At 42.8% G+C, this 16,967-nt stretch overlaps 1 protein-coding gene across 3 annotated transcripts in view; it reads right to left on the reverse strand.

Annotated features, from left to right (window-relative positions):
* Nucleotides 1–2,131: 2,131 nt before the first annotated feature.
* LEO1 (LEO1 homolog, Paf1/RNA polymerase II complex component) overlaps nt 2,132–16,967 on the reverse strand; it is a 55,703-nt gene continuing 40,867 nt past the window's right edge. For 2 of the 3 annotated variants that reach the window (XM_082842905.1, XM_082842904.1), the window contains one exon: nt 2,132–2,368. In XM_082842905.1, the coding sequence (XP_082699031.1) occupies nt 2,264–2,368 (105 nt within the window). In that variant the 3' untranslated portion in view covers nt 2,132–2,263. The remainder of the gene's footprint in view (nt 2,369–16,967) is intronic. The other variant, XM_082842906.1, reaches the window with a different exon arrangement.

Here is a 16,967-nt window from a genome sequence, read left to right on the forward strand (position 1 = left end):
TTTGCTTCCTGGACTACCCAGTCAGGTCCAAGTTGGGCAACAGAAAACATACCAGTTGTCTACACAGATAGATCTTAGTATTTTTTAAAAATTGTAATTAGGTTTAAAGTTGTTGATTTGGTTACAAAAAGTACAAAGAGGACTCCCTAAGGGATCACAGAATTAGCAAATTCAGAGAGCAACTTCCACCCCTAGAGATGAGGGAACAAAGGGGAAAGTTACAATTATTATTAAACTTACAAACTTACAGACAGGGCCCCTTGGAGCTGAAACATACCTGAGGAAGGGAAGTGTCCTGCTGGTACTGATGTCTCTCGGGAGTACAATGAAGCTGCCTCTTCAAGTCTTGGTAAACTGCAAACCGGACTGAGCTGCTGTGGGAAGAAACTACTGCTGCTGCTGAGCCCCCTCAGAAAGAATGGAGGTCAACAGGAAGCCCCCAGAAAAGTTCCATAAACAAACAGGAAGGAGGAATCTTTTCTTTGTTATTCAGGCTCCCAGTTCCCTCTGGCGCCCCCTAACAGGGGGCAGCTGGCAAAGCTGAAATATGCTTGCAGAGCCTTGGCTCTGCATAGCCAAGCTCTGTAGAGAAGGGCAGGTTTGGAGACAAGAGACAAGAGCTCAATCACTGTCACATATGTGTCTGCTAGTGAAAAAACAATGTTGCCTTGTAAAGGACAGAGTCAAAATGAAGGCTCTCAAGAGCCAGGCATCGGAGTTTCAACTTGATAAACCAAGAAACAGCAAGGGACTGAAGGCTTCTGAGTTTAGGAGAGTGACACAGTGGTGAGTTAGGACCTTATTCTCTTTCAACGTCACTTCTCTATAACCAGGCTTCAGAAGAGCCTCCCACAAGCCACCCCTCCTAGATTGTATTAACAGGCCTAGTCCGTTCATAAGGGAAAGATTAGGCTGTGTAGAAGAGCACTGCAGAAAAGACAAATACATATCTTAAATATGGATTTCAAATATATCTGCTAATTCTTTGCCATTTCTACCATCGAGAGGAGTCAAACTTCCCTCCCTTTGAATATGAGCTCACATCAGTGACTCACTTCTATTGAACAGAATGTGGTGGATTTTGAAAAAAGATAATACAGCTCTCTTGGGGTGCTCACCGTTAGAACCCAGCCACCATGCTGTGCGAAAGCAGGGCTACAACTAGGACGCAACATGTGAGATACTCACTTTGGTGAAAAATATAAGTGGTGCCAGAATCTTAGTGATCAAGGTAAATAATATTGCAATACATTTTAAACTCCATGCAAAACACTCCCATAAACAAAACATCAAAATTTCAAATAAAGAGACAATCTATCCAGTTTTGTACTTGTGCCACTCTCCTCACTTGGCTTACCCTAAGCCCAGCCCTGTCAGATCATCTTTATTTAAATTTTTGACATTTTATTCATCATATTTTTACATTAATTTTAATTTTTTTAAATGTTGTATTACGGTATTATTAAACTTGATTGCTGTAGTGGGCTGAATAGGGACACTTCAAAATTCATATCTACCCAGAACCTCAGAATGTGACTTTATTTGGCAATAGGATCTTTGCAGATGTAATTAGTTAAGATGAGGTCACACTGGATTAGGGTTAACCCTAAACCCATTGATGGGTGTCCTGAAAGGAGAGTGGGATCTGGAGACACAGAGCGGAGACACAGAGAGACACAGAGCAGACACACAGGGAAACAAGCCATGTGAAGACAGAGGCAGAGATTGGAGTTACGCTGCTACGAGCCAAGGATTAGTGGGATACTCCAGAAGCTAGGACAATGCAGGGAAGGATTCTTCCCTTTAGAGGGAGCACGGCTCTGCCGACACCTTTATCTAGGATTTATAGGCTTCAGAACTGTGAGAGAATGTGTTTCTGTGGTATTAAGTCACCCAATTTGTGGTACTGTGCTACAGCAGACCTAGCAAATGAATACAATTACGGAGGCTTTTTTGCGCCCCTTTTAAAACTCTGCACCCCAGAAGAATGCCTCACTCGCTTCACCTGGCCCTTGCAAGGCTTCTCTGTGGGGCCTGGGAGGAATTCACTAAAACCTAAGAATTAGTGTAAGGCATTAACAAAATCAGCCTGCTTTGGGAGGGGTCAATTTCTTGAACAGAGACCTGCTTTTTAAATTTTTTTATTACAATTAAAATTACTCAAAAGCAAATCAATTTATTTCAGTCAAAATAATTCATGTTTACATCATATTTATAAAACAAACTGTACAATAAAATACATAAAGTTCTCACATTTTCTACTTCAATCATCATCTTCTTCCTCTTCGTCACTGATCACGTACTTCTTGTGCTTTTTATTTGCTTTATCATCATCTTCTGCTTTTCTCTTTCCAGAAGGCTCACCTTCCTAAACAGATAAAAATTTGAAGAATCTCAAAGTTCATAGAGAATATTTCTAGAAAGGTTTATCAAAAGTAGCTCTGAGCTGAATAACCCTCTGAAAACCCAAAAATAACATAAATTTTAATAAGAACATTTACCAGCTGAATAAAACCAGTGGTTAAAGTCATGGCCAGTTTCCAAATCTACAGGTACTAGAGGCATTCAAAATGACTACGGAGTAATAACAAAACTAACCCTAAAACCCAATTTCAGGCCCATGAGGGCGAGCTAAGCAATTATGACCCAGTCTCACAGGGGGAAGAAGCTGTTGTACATAGAGAAGAGCTGCAGGAAAGTGGAAATGGGCTTTGCCCTGGGAAGAGTTAGGGCTCTCCCAAAGAAGTCAGCCTATATAACTGCTTGTTCTGCTGACTATTTTGAGCATAATTAGGCATTTACTTAAACTTTTTTCTCCACTTGCTGAGCATTTCACTTCTTCGTTACCTAAAAAGCATCCTAAAGACTGTCAATTTTTTTTTTTTTTTTGTGGTACGCGGACCTCTCACTGTTGTGGCCTCTCCCGTTGCGGAGCACAGGCTCCAGACGCGCAGGCTCAGCGGCCATGGCTCATGGGCCCAGCCGCTCCGCAGCATGTGGGATCTTCCCAGACCGGGGCACGAACCCGTGTCCCCTGCATCGGCAGGTGGACTCTCAACCACTGCGCCACCAGGGAAGCCCTAAAGACTGTCAATATTTTATTATTTATTTATTTATTTATTTATGGCTGTGTTGGGTCTTCATTTCTGTGCGAGAGCTTTCTCTAGTTGCGGCGAGCGGGGGCCACTCTTCATCACGGTGCACGGGCCTCTCACTGTCGCGGCCTTCTCTTGTTGCGGAGCACAGGCTCCAGACACGCAGGCTCAGTAGCTGTGGTGCACTGGCTTAGTTGCTCCGCGGCATGTGGGATCCTCCCAGACCAGGGCTTGAACCCGTGTCCCCAGCACTGGCAGGCAGATTCTCAACCACTGTGCCACCAGGGAAGCCCAAGACTGTCAATTTTTTGAAACAACTATTTCTTGTTTTGGATGTACTAAAAACTCACATAATAAAGATTTTTTTTTTAATATTTGAAAAAATATTTTTGAAGAAATTAAAGGCTTTCATAAACAAGTTTCCACTGCTTAAAGTCACGCTGTATAATGTTCTAATAGAAACAAAAAATTTGGTAAGTTTTCTAAAAACACTTCTTACAGATAGAATTTGAACAGATCAACATTAAATAATATCAAAAATTGATTAAAATGAAATGATACTAAATATGATACTCCAGAATTGCCTTAACAAGACTCCTCACCAAAAATAAAACAGGGTGAACAAAGTTTAAAAGTTGAAGTTGGGGAAGGCCAAGCATCTTACTATCCTGTCCAGAGAATGCTTCTGGATGTAGCATACAAGCTGGCATAGCCACTTTTTCTGATGCCTGGCCCTCTGAGGAGAAGATATCAATACTATCTCACACTTGTTTCCTGCCTTATTATCCCAAATGCATCCCCACAGAGCTGAAGTCATAGGAGAATTCAAAGGGGTAAGTTATGAATCCACAGGAATTCAGATCCAGAAGTCTTCCTGCACTTACTTCCCAGCTGGCAGCAATAAAGTTACCCCAACAGCTAGCCTGGAGGATGGATCCTGCCCCCAGGCTGTGACAAGCCTCCTTTCTACTTCCCAGCCTTGAGCAAACCTAAACACTTCTCTCCCAACCCCACACTGGCAAAGGTAAGAAGCACATTCACTACTACCACCACTTTTCCTTTATTTTCAGCTGATGAATCTTATCTTAAACTATTTACATGCCAGCCTGGTTTGTGGCAACCTTCTCCAAGTAAACTTCAGTGTGTATGGTCTCTTCAGCTCTAAAGTTCTTTAATAGGTTTAAATTTGAGTGAATAAAAGAATAACGGGCATGGTAGGTCTAAAAGGTGGTAGAGCCTGTCCTAAAGGAACCTAGACAGGGCCAAGCAGCTGGGAAGTCAGGAGCCAGGTCAAAGCTCTCCCAAAGAAGTCTAATTGGCACCGGTTCTAATCCACTGTCTCAGGTAAGATGCTCTGGAATTCTGCTCTGAAAATCCTTCCAGGACTGACTTCCCAGGCGGCTACAGACAAGCACAGTAAAGCCCAGCAAAGGCATGCAGGCCTGCTACTCCCAGGACTTAGAAAGTTGAGTGGCAACCTTCAGGAGACCTCATTTTGTGAAAGCAGGGGTGTGGGATTCTGCCTTAGTGAACTTGGCTGGAATAAATCTCTGTGCCATGTAAATGCAACAAATAACAAAAATACTCATATATTAGATGCACACAGGCTGACAGGAGAAGATGGCGAAAGAGTAGGATGCGGAGATCACCTTCCTCCCCACAGATACATCAGAAATACATCTACATGTGGAACAACTCATACAGAACACCTACTGAACGCTGGCAGACGACCTCAGACCTCCCAAAAGGCAAGAAACTCCCCACGTACCTGGGTAGGGCAAAAGAAAAAAGAATAAACAGAGACAAAAGGATAGGGACGGGACCTGCACCAGTGGGAGGGAACTGTGAAGGAGGAAAGGTTTCCACACACTAGAAGCCCTTTTGCGGGTGGTGACTGCGGGTGGCGGAGCGGGGGAGCTTCGGAGCCACGGAGGAGAGCGCAGCCACAGGGGTGCGGAGAGCAAAGCAGAGAGATTCCCGCATAGAGGATCGGTGCTGACCGGCACTCACCAGCCCGAGAGGCTTGTCTGCTCACCCGCCTGGGCGGGCGGGGCTGGGTGCTGAGGCTGGGGTTTCGGAGGTCAGATCCCAGGGAAAGGACTGGCAGCGTGAACACAGCCTGCAGGGGGTTAGTGCACCACGACTAGCCAGGAGGGAGTCCGGGGAAAAGTCTGCAGCTGCCGAAGAGACAAGAGGCTTAAAGGAGCTCCAGAGACAGGCGCCAGCCGCGGCTAAAAGCGCGGACCCCAGAGACGGGCATGAGACGCTAAGGCTGCTGCTGCCGCCACCAAGAAGCCTGTGTGCGAGCACAGGTCACTATCCACACACCCCTTCCGGGGAGCCTGTGCAGCCCGCCACTGCCAGGGTCCCGGGATCCAGGGACAACTTCCCCTGGAGAACGTACGGCGCGCCTCAGGCTGGTGCAACGTCACGGCGGCCTCTGCCGCCGCAGGCTCGCCCCGCATCCGTACCCCTCCCTCCCCGCGGCCTAATAGAGCCAGAGGCCCCGAATCAGCTGCTCCTTTAACCCCGTCCTGTCTGAGCGAAGAACAGACGCCCTCAGGCGACCTACACGCAGAGGCGGGGCCAAATCCAAAGCTGAGCCCAGGGAGCTGTGAGAACAAAGAAGAGAAAGGGAAATCTCTCCCAGCAGCCTCAGGAGCAGCGGATTAAAGCTCCACAATCAACTTGATGTGCCCTGCATCTGTGGAATACATGAATAGACAACGAATCATCCCAAACTGAGGAGGTGGACTTTGGGAGCAAGATAGATTATTTTTTCCCATTTTCCTCTTTTTGTGAGTGTGTATGTGTATGCTTCTGTGTGAGATTTTGTCTGTATAGCTTTGCTTCCACCATTTGTCCTAGGGTTCTGTCCGTTCGGTTTTTTGTTTGTTTACTTTTTAAATTTTTTTTCTTAATAATTATTTTTTATTTTAATAACTTTATTTTATCTTACTTTATTTTATTTTATCCTCTTTCTTTCTTTCTTTCTTCCTCTATTTTCTCCCTTTTATTCTGAGCCGTGTGGAGGACAGGCTCTTGGTGCTCCAGCCAGGCGTCAGTGCTGTGCCTCTGAGGTGGAAGAGCCAACTTCAGGACACTGGTCCACAAGAGACCTCCCAGCTCCACGTAATATCAAACAGCAAAAATCTCCCAGAGATCTCCATCTCAACACCAACACCCAGCTTCACTCAACGACCAGAAAGCTACAGTGCAGGACACCCTATGCCAAACAACTAGCAAGATAGGAACACAACCCCACCCATTAGCAGAGAGGCTGCCTAAAATCATAATAAGGCCACAGACACCCCAAAACACACCACCAGACGTGGACCTGCCCACCAGAAAGACAAGATCCAGCCTCATCCACCGGAACACAAGCACTAGTCCCCTCCACCAGGAAGCCTACACAACCCACTGAACCAACTTTAGCCACTGGGGACAGACACCAAAAACAACGGGAACTACGAACCTGCAGCCTGTGAAAAGGAGACCCCAAACACAGTAAGATAAGCAAAATGAGAAGACAGAAAAACACACAGCAGATGAAGGAGCAAGGTAAAAACCCACCAGACCTAACAAATGAAGAGGAAATAGGCAGTCTACCTGAAAAAGAATTCAGAATAATGATAGTAAAGATGATCCAAAATCTTGGAAATAGAGAAAATGCAAGAAACATTTAACAAGGACCTAGAAGAACTAAAGAGGAAACAAGCAATGATGAACAACACAATAAATGAAAAAAATACTCTAGAAGGGATCAATAGCAGAATAACGGATAGCAGAAGAACGGATAAGTGACCTGGAAGATAAAATAGTGGAAATAACTACTGCAGAGCAGAATAAAGAAAAAAGAAAGAAAAAAACTGAGGACAGTCTCAGAGACCTCTGAGATGAACACAAAGCTTCCTAATACAGCCATGAATGCAGGTCCCTAAAGACACAGGAACAGGCAGCCCAATTGTTGGAGTTGTCTTCCAACAATTTTTTAGACTGATTGTAAAACTCACATTAGAAACCAGCTCTCAGAGTTTATTTAACCCAAAATATACCTAACAATATATACAAATAAGGGTGTATTAAAGTATAAGTGACCAACACCAAGAGTGTCAAGGCTTCCACGGAAACACATTCAGAATCCCAACCACACTGGAGGGGAAGCTGGGACTACCCTGGTTCCAAGTTGCTGACGGCTCCATAAACAGAGGGGCCTCTAACAGGTAAGGCAGGGCTGACAAGGGGGGAATGGAGGCTCCACGAGGCAGAGCTGGGGGAGGAAAGAGAGACATGGAGAGGAACCAGACCACCAGCACCACATTCTAGGTAGTCCTTGGCAGGTCATCTCTTTCATCCAAGAAAGCTGAGGCCTGGCAGTGATGCCCTTCCTTCCCATTGTCTGCATGTTCCTTTCCACGGCAGTCTTTCCCTTTTCCACAGTTTCTTCTACTACCCATCTTTCCACTTTTGCTGTAATTTAGGTTTTCTAAAGTTTTCACTGCTTACAAAAATAAGGGAGCATAAAAAGTTCTGTTTCTCTCCTTTTTTGTAACTTAGACCCTGTTGGGGAAGGGAAGCTAGCATTCAACCACTTTCATATCTGTTATTTACTATAATACAACTTTACAAGGCAGCGAGCATAAACCCCATAGAACAGATGAGGAAACAGACTTGGAAATGTGAGATGACTTGCTCAAGGCCATACAAGTAGTATAAAATAGCCCAAGATTCAGTAATCCAGTTCATTCTAATCCAGACCCATGCCCTTTCCCCATATCAAGGAATGCTCTGGTGACAACGGTGTTTCTCTGGGGTGGGGACTTGGGGTCTGAAAACTCACTTTATCTCAGAGGAATACTAGGCTCATGGTGTGTGGGTAGGGTTTAGTGTGCAAATAAGGAGAGGGACCTAGAGCAGGTCTGACCCCTTTCGTCCTCTCTCCCATAGTGACCCATGCCAGGACTTGAACTGGGGCAATAAGGGGAGGCAGAGGCAGGGGTTGGGAGGTCCAGGCAGAAGTAAAGTCTCCGTTGTCAGGAAAGGGGAAAGGAGGGGTACAGGAAGACTTAACGGCGAGTATTTGGGTGCAGAAGATAGAGGTATAACAGACAGCTAGGAGGCATTTATTTTAAAATAAAATGCCTGTATAACAGACAGCTAGGAGGCATTTGCAAGAGACATTTTTAAGTCAGGAAGTTACAGGTTTGCAATCGCCCAGACTAGAAGAAGACTATTTGATGGATCACATTTAGAAATCTCATTTCTGAGAATACTAGAAATAAACAGAAGTCCCATGGCACTTTTCAAGTTTTATTCACAGTTTCTGCTTGCCAAAAAATAAAACGGCATCTGCTTAGATGAGGATTCCTGTTTGCCAACAGTTCAACATACTATAAATGCATGATTAAGATGTTTCCTATCTAATTTAAAACAAGTATGTTGCAGAATAATTTAACAATTTTTGTCTAGTTATCTTCCATAGCATGCCACTTTCAAGAAAGACTGGGAAATATTAAATGTTGTAATTAACAATAACGCAAGAACAAAATTCTGTTTCACATGAGAAAAGAGCTCACAGAAGCTCACAGTTCACAGGCCAAAATGATCAAAATACATTAAAATCATGAATAACAGGAACACAACAATGTTCCCACAATATGGCAGAACAATCCTTTCAATAACCCTCCCACTGAAAATTACAATGATGAAAAACTATGAACAAACCAAAGTGATGGCAAGAAAATAAGGTGTAATCAGAGACCTAAAATTAAGCAAAAGCAAGAACCCACAGAGATAAGCACAGCACGAAAGCAGGCTTTCTCCTTGAAGACATTTACCAAACTGTGTGAACATGAGCTTGAGGTTTTATGCCTTGCAGGGTGCTGAGGACAGGAGACAAGGGCCAAGTGGAGCAGATTAATAGCAGACCCCAAAGGACTGTATCTTTAGTGTTCAGGTGAAGTAGAAATAAACCCAGGCCCATTTCTCTGAGGCAGGGGTAAGCAAACCTTTTTGGTAAAGGGCCTGAGAATAAATGTCTTAGGCTTTACAAAACATATGTATGATTTCTGTTGCAACTAATCAACTCTGTCACTATAGAAGGAAAACATCCATAGACAAATACATAAATGAATAACCATAGGTGGATTCCTAAAAAACTTTATTTGGTGGCAGGCCAGATTAGGTCAGTGGGATGTAATTTGCCAACCCCTGTTCTAAATGCCTGCAGGATAATTTCTAATCTCTAACATTAGAACTAATTAACAGGGGATTAAAACAAAAAATTTAAAATTTCTAGGAAAATTCATAACCACAAGTCAGAACCCATACTTCCAGTAAAACTAAGAAGACCTTATTCCAAGAATATAATTTAAAGTAGTCCCAAGGTACCTGGCAGAAGCAAATATATACCATCTTTGGAGGAATCCATCAATCTAAGCCACAAAAATTCCCATTGATCTGAGCTAAGTAAATCAGTTGCAGAGCACATGGAGAAATAAGTCATCATGAAAAAGAGCCAGCAGAAGTAACTGGCTGTAAAACCACACATGTAAAGATTTTAGTCGGGAGGCGGAGTGGGGGAGCTTGGGAGCCGCGGAGGAGAGCACAGCAACAGGGGTGCGGAGGGCAAAGCGGAGAGATTCCAGCGCAGAGGATCGGGCCGACCGGCACTCACCAGCCGAGAGGCTTGTCTGCTCGCCCGCCGGGGCGGGCGGGACTGGGAGCTGAGGCTCCGGCTTTTGTCGGAGCGCCGGGAGAGGACTGAGGTTGGCGGCGTGAACACAGCCTGCAGGGCGTTGGTGCGCCGCGGCTGGCCGGGAGAGAGTCTGGGGAGGGGTCTGGACCTGCCGAAGAGGCAAGAGACTTTTACGTCCCTCTTTGTTTCCTGGTGCACGAGGAGGGGGGATTGGGAACGCTGCTTGGGAGAGCTCCGGAGACGGGCGCGAGCCGCGGCTAAGAGTGCGGAGCCCAGAGACGGACATGGGACGCTAAGGCCGCTGCTGCCGCCGCCAGGAGACCTGTGTGCGAGCGCAGGTCACTAGCCACACGCCCTTCCGGGGAGCCTGTGCAGCCCGCCGCTGCCGGGGTCCCGGGATCCGGGGACGGCTCCCCCGGGAGAGCGCACGGCGCGCCTCAGGCTGCAGCATCACGCCGGCCTCTGCCGCTGCAGGCCCGCCCTGCACTCTGTGACCCTCCCTACCCCCCGGCCTGGGTGAGCCAGAGCCTCCGAATCAGCGGCTCCTTTAACCCCGTCCTGTCTGAGCAAAGAACAGACGCCCTCCGGCGACCTACACGCACAGGCGGGGCCAAATCCAAAGCTGAGGCCCTGGGAGCTGTGAGAACAAAGAAGAGAAAGGGAAATCTCTTCCAGCAGCCTCAGAAGCAGCGGATTAAAGCTCCACAATCAACTTGATATACCCTGCATCTGTGGAATACCTGAATAGACAACGAATCATCCCAAATTAAGGAGCCCTGTGGATGAAAGTCTCTTGGTGCTGCAGCCAGGACTCAGTGCTGTGCCTCTGAGGTGGGAGAGCCAACTTCAGGACACTGGTCCACAAGAGGCCTCCCAGCTGCACATAATATCAAACAGCAAAAATCTCCAAGAGATCTCCATCTCAACGCCAGCACCCAGCTTCACTCAACGACCAGCAAGCTACAGTGCTGGACATCCTATGCCAAACAACTAGCAAGACAGGAACACAACCCCACCCATTAGCAGAGAGGCTGCCCAAAATCATAATAAGTCTACAGACACCCCAAAACACACCACCAGACGTGGACCTGCCCACCAGAAAGACAAGATCCAGCCTCATACACCAGAACACAGGCACTAGTACCCTCCACCAGGAAGCCTACACAACCCACTGAACCAACCTTAGCCACTGGGGACAGACTCAAAAAACAACAGGAACTACGAACCTTCAGCCTGCAAAAAAAAAAAAAAAAGGAGACCCCAAACACAGTAAGATAAGCAAAATGAAAAGACAGAAAAACACACAGCAGATGAAGGAGCAAGATAAAAACCCACCAGACCTAACAAATGAAGAGGAAATAGGCAGTCTACCTGAAAAAGAATTCAGAATAATGATAGTAAGGTTGATCCGAAATCTTGGAGATAGAATGGACAATAGAATGGACAAATTGCAAGAATCAGTTAACAAGGACCTAGAAGAACTAAAGATGAAACAAGCAACGATGAACAACACAATAAATGAAATTAAAAGTACTCTAGATGGGATCAATAGCAGAATAACTGAGGCAGAAGAACGGATAAGTGACCTGGAAGATAAAATAGTGGAAATAACTACTGCAGAGCAGAATAAAGAAAAAAGAATGAAAAGAACTGAGGACAGTCTCAGAGACCTCTGGGACAACATTAAACGCACCAACATTCGAATTATAGGGGTTCCAGAAGAAGAAGAGAAAAAGAAAGGGACTGAGAAAATATTTGAAGAGATTATAGTTGAAAACTTCCCTAATATGGGAAAGGAAATAGTTAATCAAGTCCAGGAAGCACAGAGAGTCCCATACAGGATAAATCCAAGGAGAAATACGCCAAGACACATATTAATCAAACTGTCAAAAATTAAATACAAAGAAAACATATTAAAAGCAGCAAGGGAAAAACAACAAATAACACACAAGGGAATCCCCATAAGGTTAACAGCTGATCTTTCAGCAGAAACTCTGCAAGCCAGAAGGGAGTGGCAGGACATATTGAAAGTGTTGAAGGAGAAAAACCTGCAACCAAGATTACTCTACCCAGCAAGGATCTCATTCAGATTTGATGGAGAAATTAAAACCTTTACAGACAAGCAAAAGCTGAGAGAGTTCAGCACCACCAAACCACCTCTACAACAACTGCTAAAGGAACTTCTCTAGGCAAGAAACACAAAAGAAGGAAAGGACGTACAATAACAAACCCAAAACAATGAAGAAAATGGGAATAGGAACACACATATCGATAATTACCTTAAATGTAAATGGACTAAATGCTCCCACCAAAAGACACAGATTGGCTGAATGGATACAAAAACAAGACCCATATATTTGCTGTCTACAAGAGACCCACTTCAGACCTAGAGACACATACAGACTGAAAGTAAGGGGATGGAAAAAGGTATTTCATGCAAGTGGAAACCAAAAGAAAGCTGGAGTAGCAATTCTCATATCAGACAAAATAGACTTTAAAACAAAGACTATTAGAAGAGACAAAGAAGGACACTACATAATGATCAAGGGATCAATCCAAGAGGAAGATATAACAATTGTAAATATTTATGCACCCAACATAGGTGCACCTCAATACATAAGGCAAATACTGACAACCATAAAAGGGGAAATCGACAGTAACACATTCATAGTAGGGGACTTTAACACCCCACTTTCACCAATGGACAGATCATCCAAAATGAAAATAAATAAGGAAACACAAGCTTTAAATGATACATTAAACGAGATGGAGTTAATTGATATTTATAGGACATTCCATCCAAAAACAACAGAATACACATTTTTCTCAAGTGCTCATGGAACATTCTCCAGGATAGATCATATCTTGGGTCACAAATCAAGCCTTGGTAAATTTAAGAAAATTGAAATTGTATCAAGTATCTTTTCTGACCACAACGCCATGAGACTAGATATCAATTACAGGAAAAGATCTGTAAAAAATACAAACACATGGAGGCTAAACAATACACTACTTAATAATGAAGATATCACTGAAGAAATCAAAGAGGAAATCAAAAAATACCTAGAAACAAATGACAATGGAGACACAACGACCCAAAACCTGTGGGATGCAGCAAAAGCAGTTCTAAGGGGGAAGTTTATAGCAATACAAGCCCACCTTAAGAAGCAGGAAGCATCTCGAATAAACAACCTAACCTTGCACCTCAAGCAATTAGAGAAAGAAGAACAAAAAAACCCCAAAGCTAGCAGAAGGAAAGAAATCATAAAAATCAGATCAGAAATAAATGAAAAAGAAATGAAGGAAACAATAGCAAAGATCAATAAAACTAAAAGCTGGTTCTTTGAGAAGATAAACAAAATAGATAAACCACTAGCCAGACTCATCAAGAAAAAAAGGGAGAAGACCCAAATCAATAGAATTAGAAATGAAAAAGGAGAGGTAACAACTGACACTGCAGAAATAAAAGAGATCATGAGAGATTACTACAAGCAACTCTATGCCAATAAAATGGACAATCTGGAAGAAATGGACAAATTCTTAGAAAGGCGCAACCTGCCAAGACTGAATCGGGAAGAAATAGAAAATATGAACAGACCAATCACAAGCACTGAAATTGAAACTGTGATTAAAAATCTTCCAACAAAGAAAAGCCCAGGACCAGATGGCTTCACAGGCGAATTCTATCAAACATTTAGAGAAGAGCTAACACCTATCCTTCTCAAACTCTTCCAAAATATAGCAGAGGGAGGAACACTCCCAAACTCCTTCTACGAGGCCACCATCACCTTGATACCAAAACCAGACAAGGATGTCACAAAGAAAGAAAACTACAGGCCAATATCACTGATGAACATAGATGCAAAAATCCTCAACAAAATACTAGCAAACAGAATCCAACAGCACATTAAAAAGATCATACACCATGATCAAGTGGGGTTTATTCCAGGAATGCAAGGATTCTTCAATATACGCAAATCTATCAATGTGATAAACCATATTAACAAACTGAAGGAGAAAAACCATATGATCATCTCAATAGATGCAGAGAAAGCTTTTGACAAAATTCAACACCCATTTATGATAAAAACCCTGCAGAAAGTAGGCATAGAGGGAACTTTCCTCAACATAATAAAGGCCATATATGACAAGCCCACAGCAAACATCATCCTCAATGGTGAAAAACTGAAAGCATTTCCACTAAGATCAGGAACAAGACAAGGTTGCCCACTCTCACCACTCTTATTCAACATAGTTTTGGAAGTTTTAGCCACAGCAATCAGAGAAGAAAAGGAAATAAAAGGAATCCAAATCGGAAAAGAAGAAGTAAAGCTGTCACTGTTTGCAGATGACATGATCCTATACATAGAGAACCCTAAAGATGCTACCAGAAAACTACTAGAGCTAATCAATGAATTTGGTAAAGTGGCAGGATACAAAATTAATGCACAGAAATCTCTGGCATTCCTATATACTAATGATGAAAAATCTGAAAGTGAAATCAAGAAAACACTCCCATTTACCATTGCAACAAAAAGAATAAAATATCTAGGAATAAACCTACCTAAGGAGACAAAAGATCTGTATGCAGAAAATTATAAGACACTGATGAAAGAAATTAAAGATGATACACATAGATGGAGAGATATACCATGTTCTTGGATTGGAAGAATCAACATTGTGAAAATGACTCTACTACCGAAAGCAATCTATAGATTCAATGCAATCCCTATCAAACTACCACTGGCATTTTTCACAGAACTAGAACAAAAAATTTCACAATTTGTATGGAAACACAAAAGACCCCGAATAGCCAAAGCAATCTTGAGAACGAAAGAAGGAACTGGAGGAATCAGGCTCCCAGACTTCAGACTATACTACAAAGCTACAGGTATCAAGACGGTATGGTACTGGCACAAAAACAGAAAGATAGATCAATGGAACAGGATAGAAAGCCCAGAGATAAACCCACGCACATATGGTCACCTTATCTTTGACAAAGGAGGCAGAAATGTACAGTGGAGAAAGGACAGCCTATTCAATAAGTGGTGCTGGGAAAACTGGACAGCTACATGTAAAAGTATGAAATTAGATCACTCCCTAACACCGTACACAAAAATAAGCTCAAAATGGATTAAAGACCTAAATGTAAGGCCAGAAACTATCAAACTCTTAGAGGAAAACATAGGCAGAACACTCTATGACATAAATCACAGCAAGGTCCTTTTTGACCCACCTCCTAGAGAAATGGAAATAAAAACAAGAATAAACAAATGGGACCTAATGAAACTTAAAAGCTTTTGCACAGCAAAGGAAACCATAAAGAAGACCAAAAGACAACCCTCAGAATGGGAGAAAATATTTGCAAATGAAGCAACTGACAAAGGATTGATCTCCAAAATTTATAAGCAGCTCATGCAGCTTAATAACAAAAAAACAAACAACCCAATCCAAAAATGGGCAGAAGACCTAAATAGACATTTCTCCAAAGAAGATATACAGAGTGCCAACAAACACATGAAAGAATGCTCAACATCACTAATCATGAGAGAAATGCAAATCAAAACTACAATGAGATATCATCTCACACCAGTCAGAATGGCCATCATCAAAAAATCTAGAAACAATAAATGCTGGAGAGGGTGTGGAGAAAAGGGAACCCTCTTACACTGTTGGTGGGAATGTAAATTGATACAGCCACTGTGGAGAACAGTATGGAGGTTCCTTAAAAAGCTACAAATAGAACTACCATATGACCCAGCAATCCCACTACTGGGCATATACCCTGAGAAAACCATAATTCAAAAAGAGTCATGTTCCAAAATGTTCATTGCAGCTCTATTTACAATAGCCCAGAGATGGAAACAACCTAAGTGTCCATCATCGGATGAATGGATAAAGAAGATGTGGCACATATATACAATGGAATATTACTCAGCCATAAAAAGAGATGAAATTGAGCTATTTGTAATGAGGTGGATAGACCTAGAGTCTGTCATACAGAGTGAAGTAAGTCAGAAAGAGAGAGACAAATACCGTATGCTAACACATATATATGGAATTAAAAAAAAAAAAATGTCATGAAAAACCTAGGGGTGAAACAGGAATAAAGACACAGACTTACTAGAGAATGGACTTGAGGCTATGGGGAGGGGGAAGGGTAAACGGTGACAAAGCGATAAAGAGGCATGGACATATATACGCTACCAAATGTAAGGTAGATAGCTAGTGGGAAGCAGCCGCATAGCACAGGGAGATCAGCTCGGTGCTTTGTGACCGCCTGGAGGGGAGGGATAGGGAGGGTGGGAGGGAGGGAGACGCAAGCGGGAAGAGATATGGGAATATATGTATATATATAACTGATTCATTTTGTTGTGAAGCTGAAACTAACATACCATTGTAAAGCAATTATACTCCAATAAAGATGTTAAAAAAAAATAAAATAAAAAAAAATAAAAAAAAAAAAAGATTTTAGACATTGGAATTCTCAGACATAAAAGACCATACATGTAGGTTTCAAATATTTAAAGACATTAAAAGGAGAAACTGAAAAATATAATTTAGGAGCAGAATTTTAAAAAATGACCAATTAGAAAAAGAAACTAAACCGCTAGAGATAAAAAACTGAAACAAAGTAAAAATTCAATGCAAGAGATTAACAATGTATTAGACAGCTAAAGAAAGAAGCACTGAACTAGAAGGATCTGAAGAACTGTCCTAGAATGCAGGGAGATAAAGACATGGAAAATATGAAAGAGAGACTGAGGATCTGTCATGGAGGATAAAGTAAGAAGGAATAACATGCATCTAATCAGAGTTTCAGGAAGAAAGGAGAGACAGAATGGTACAGAAGTAATATCTGAAGAATTAATGGCTGAGAAATTTTCAGAACTGATGAAAAATACCAATCTACAGATTCAGAAAATCTAACAAATCCCAATCAGGAAAATAAAAGGAAACACTAAGTAACATACCATAGCAAAATTCAAGAATAGCAAAGATAAAAATAATCTAAAAAGACTTAAATACGGACTTCCCAGGTGGTGCAGTGGTTAAGAATCTGACTGCCAATGCAGGCAACACAGGTTCAAGCCCTGGCCCAGGAAGATCCCACATGCCGCAGAGCAACTAAGCCCTTGTGCCACAACTACTGAGCCTGCGCTCTAAAGCCCGTG

This window comes from Leucopleurus acutus (assembly GCF_964270905.1).
Source record: "Leucopleurus acutus genome assembly, chromosome: 1".
NCBI classification, from domain to species: Eukaryota; Metazoa; Chordata; class Mammalia; order Artiodactyla; family Delphinidae; genus Leucopleurus; species Leucopleurus acutus.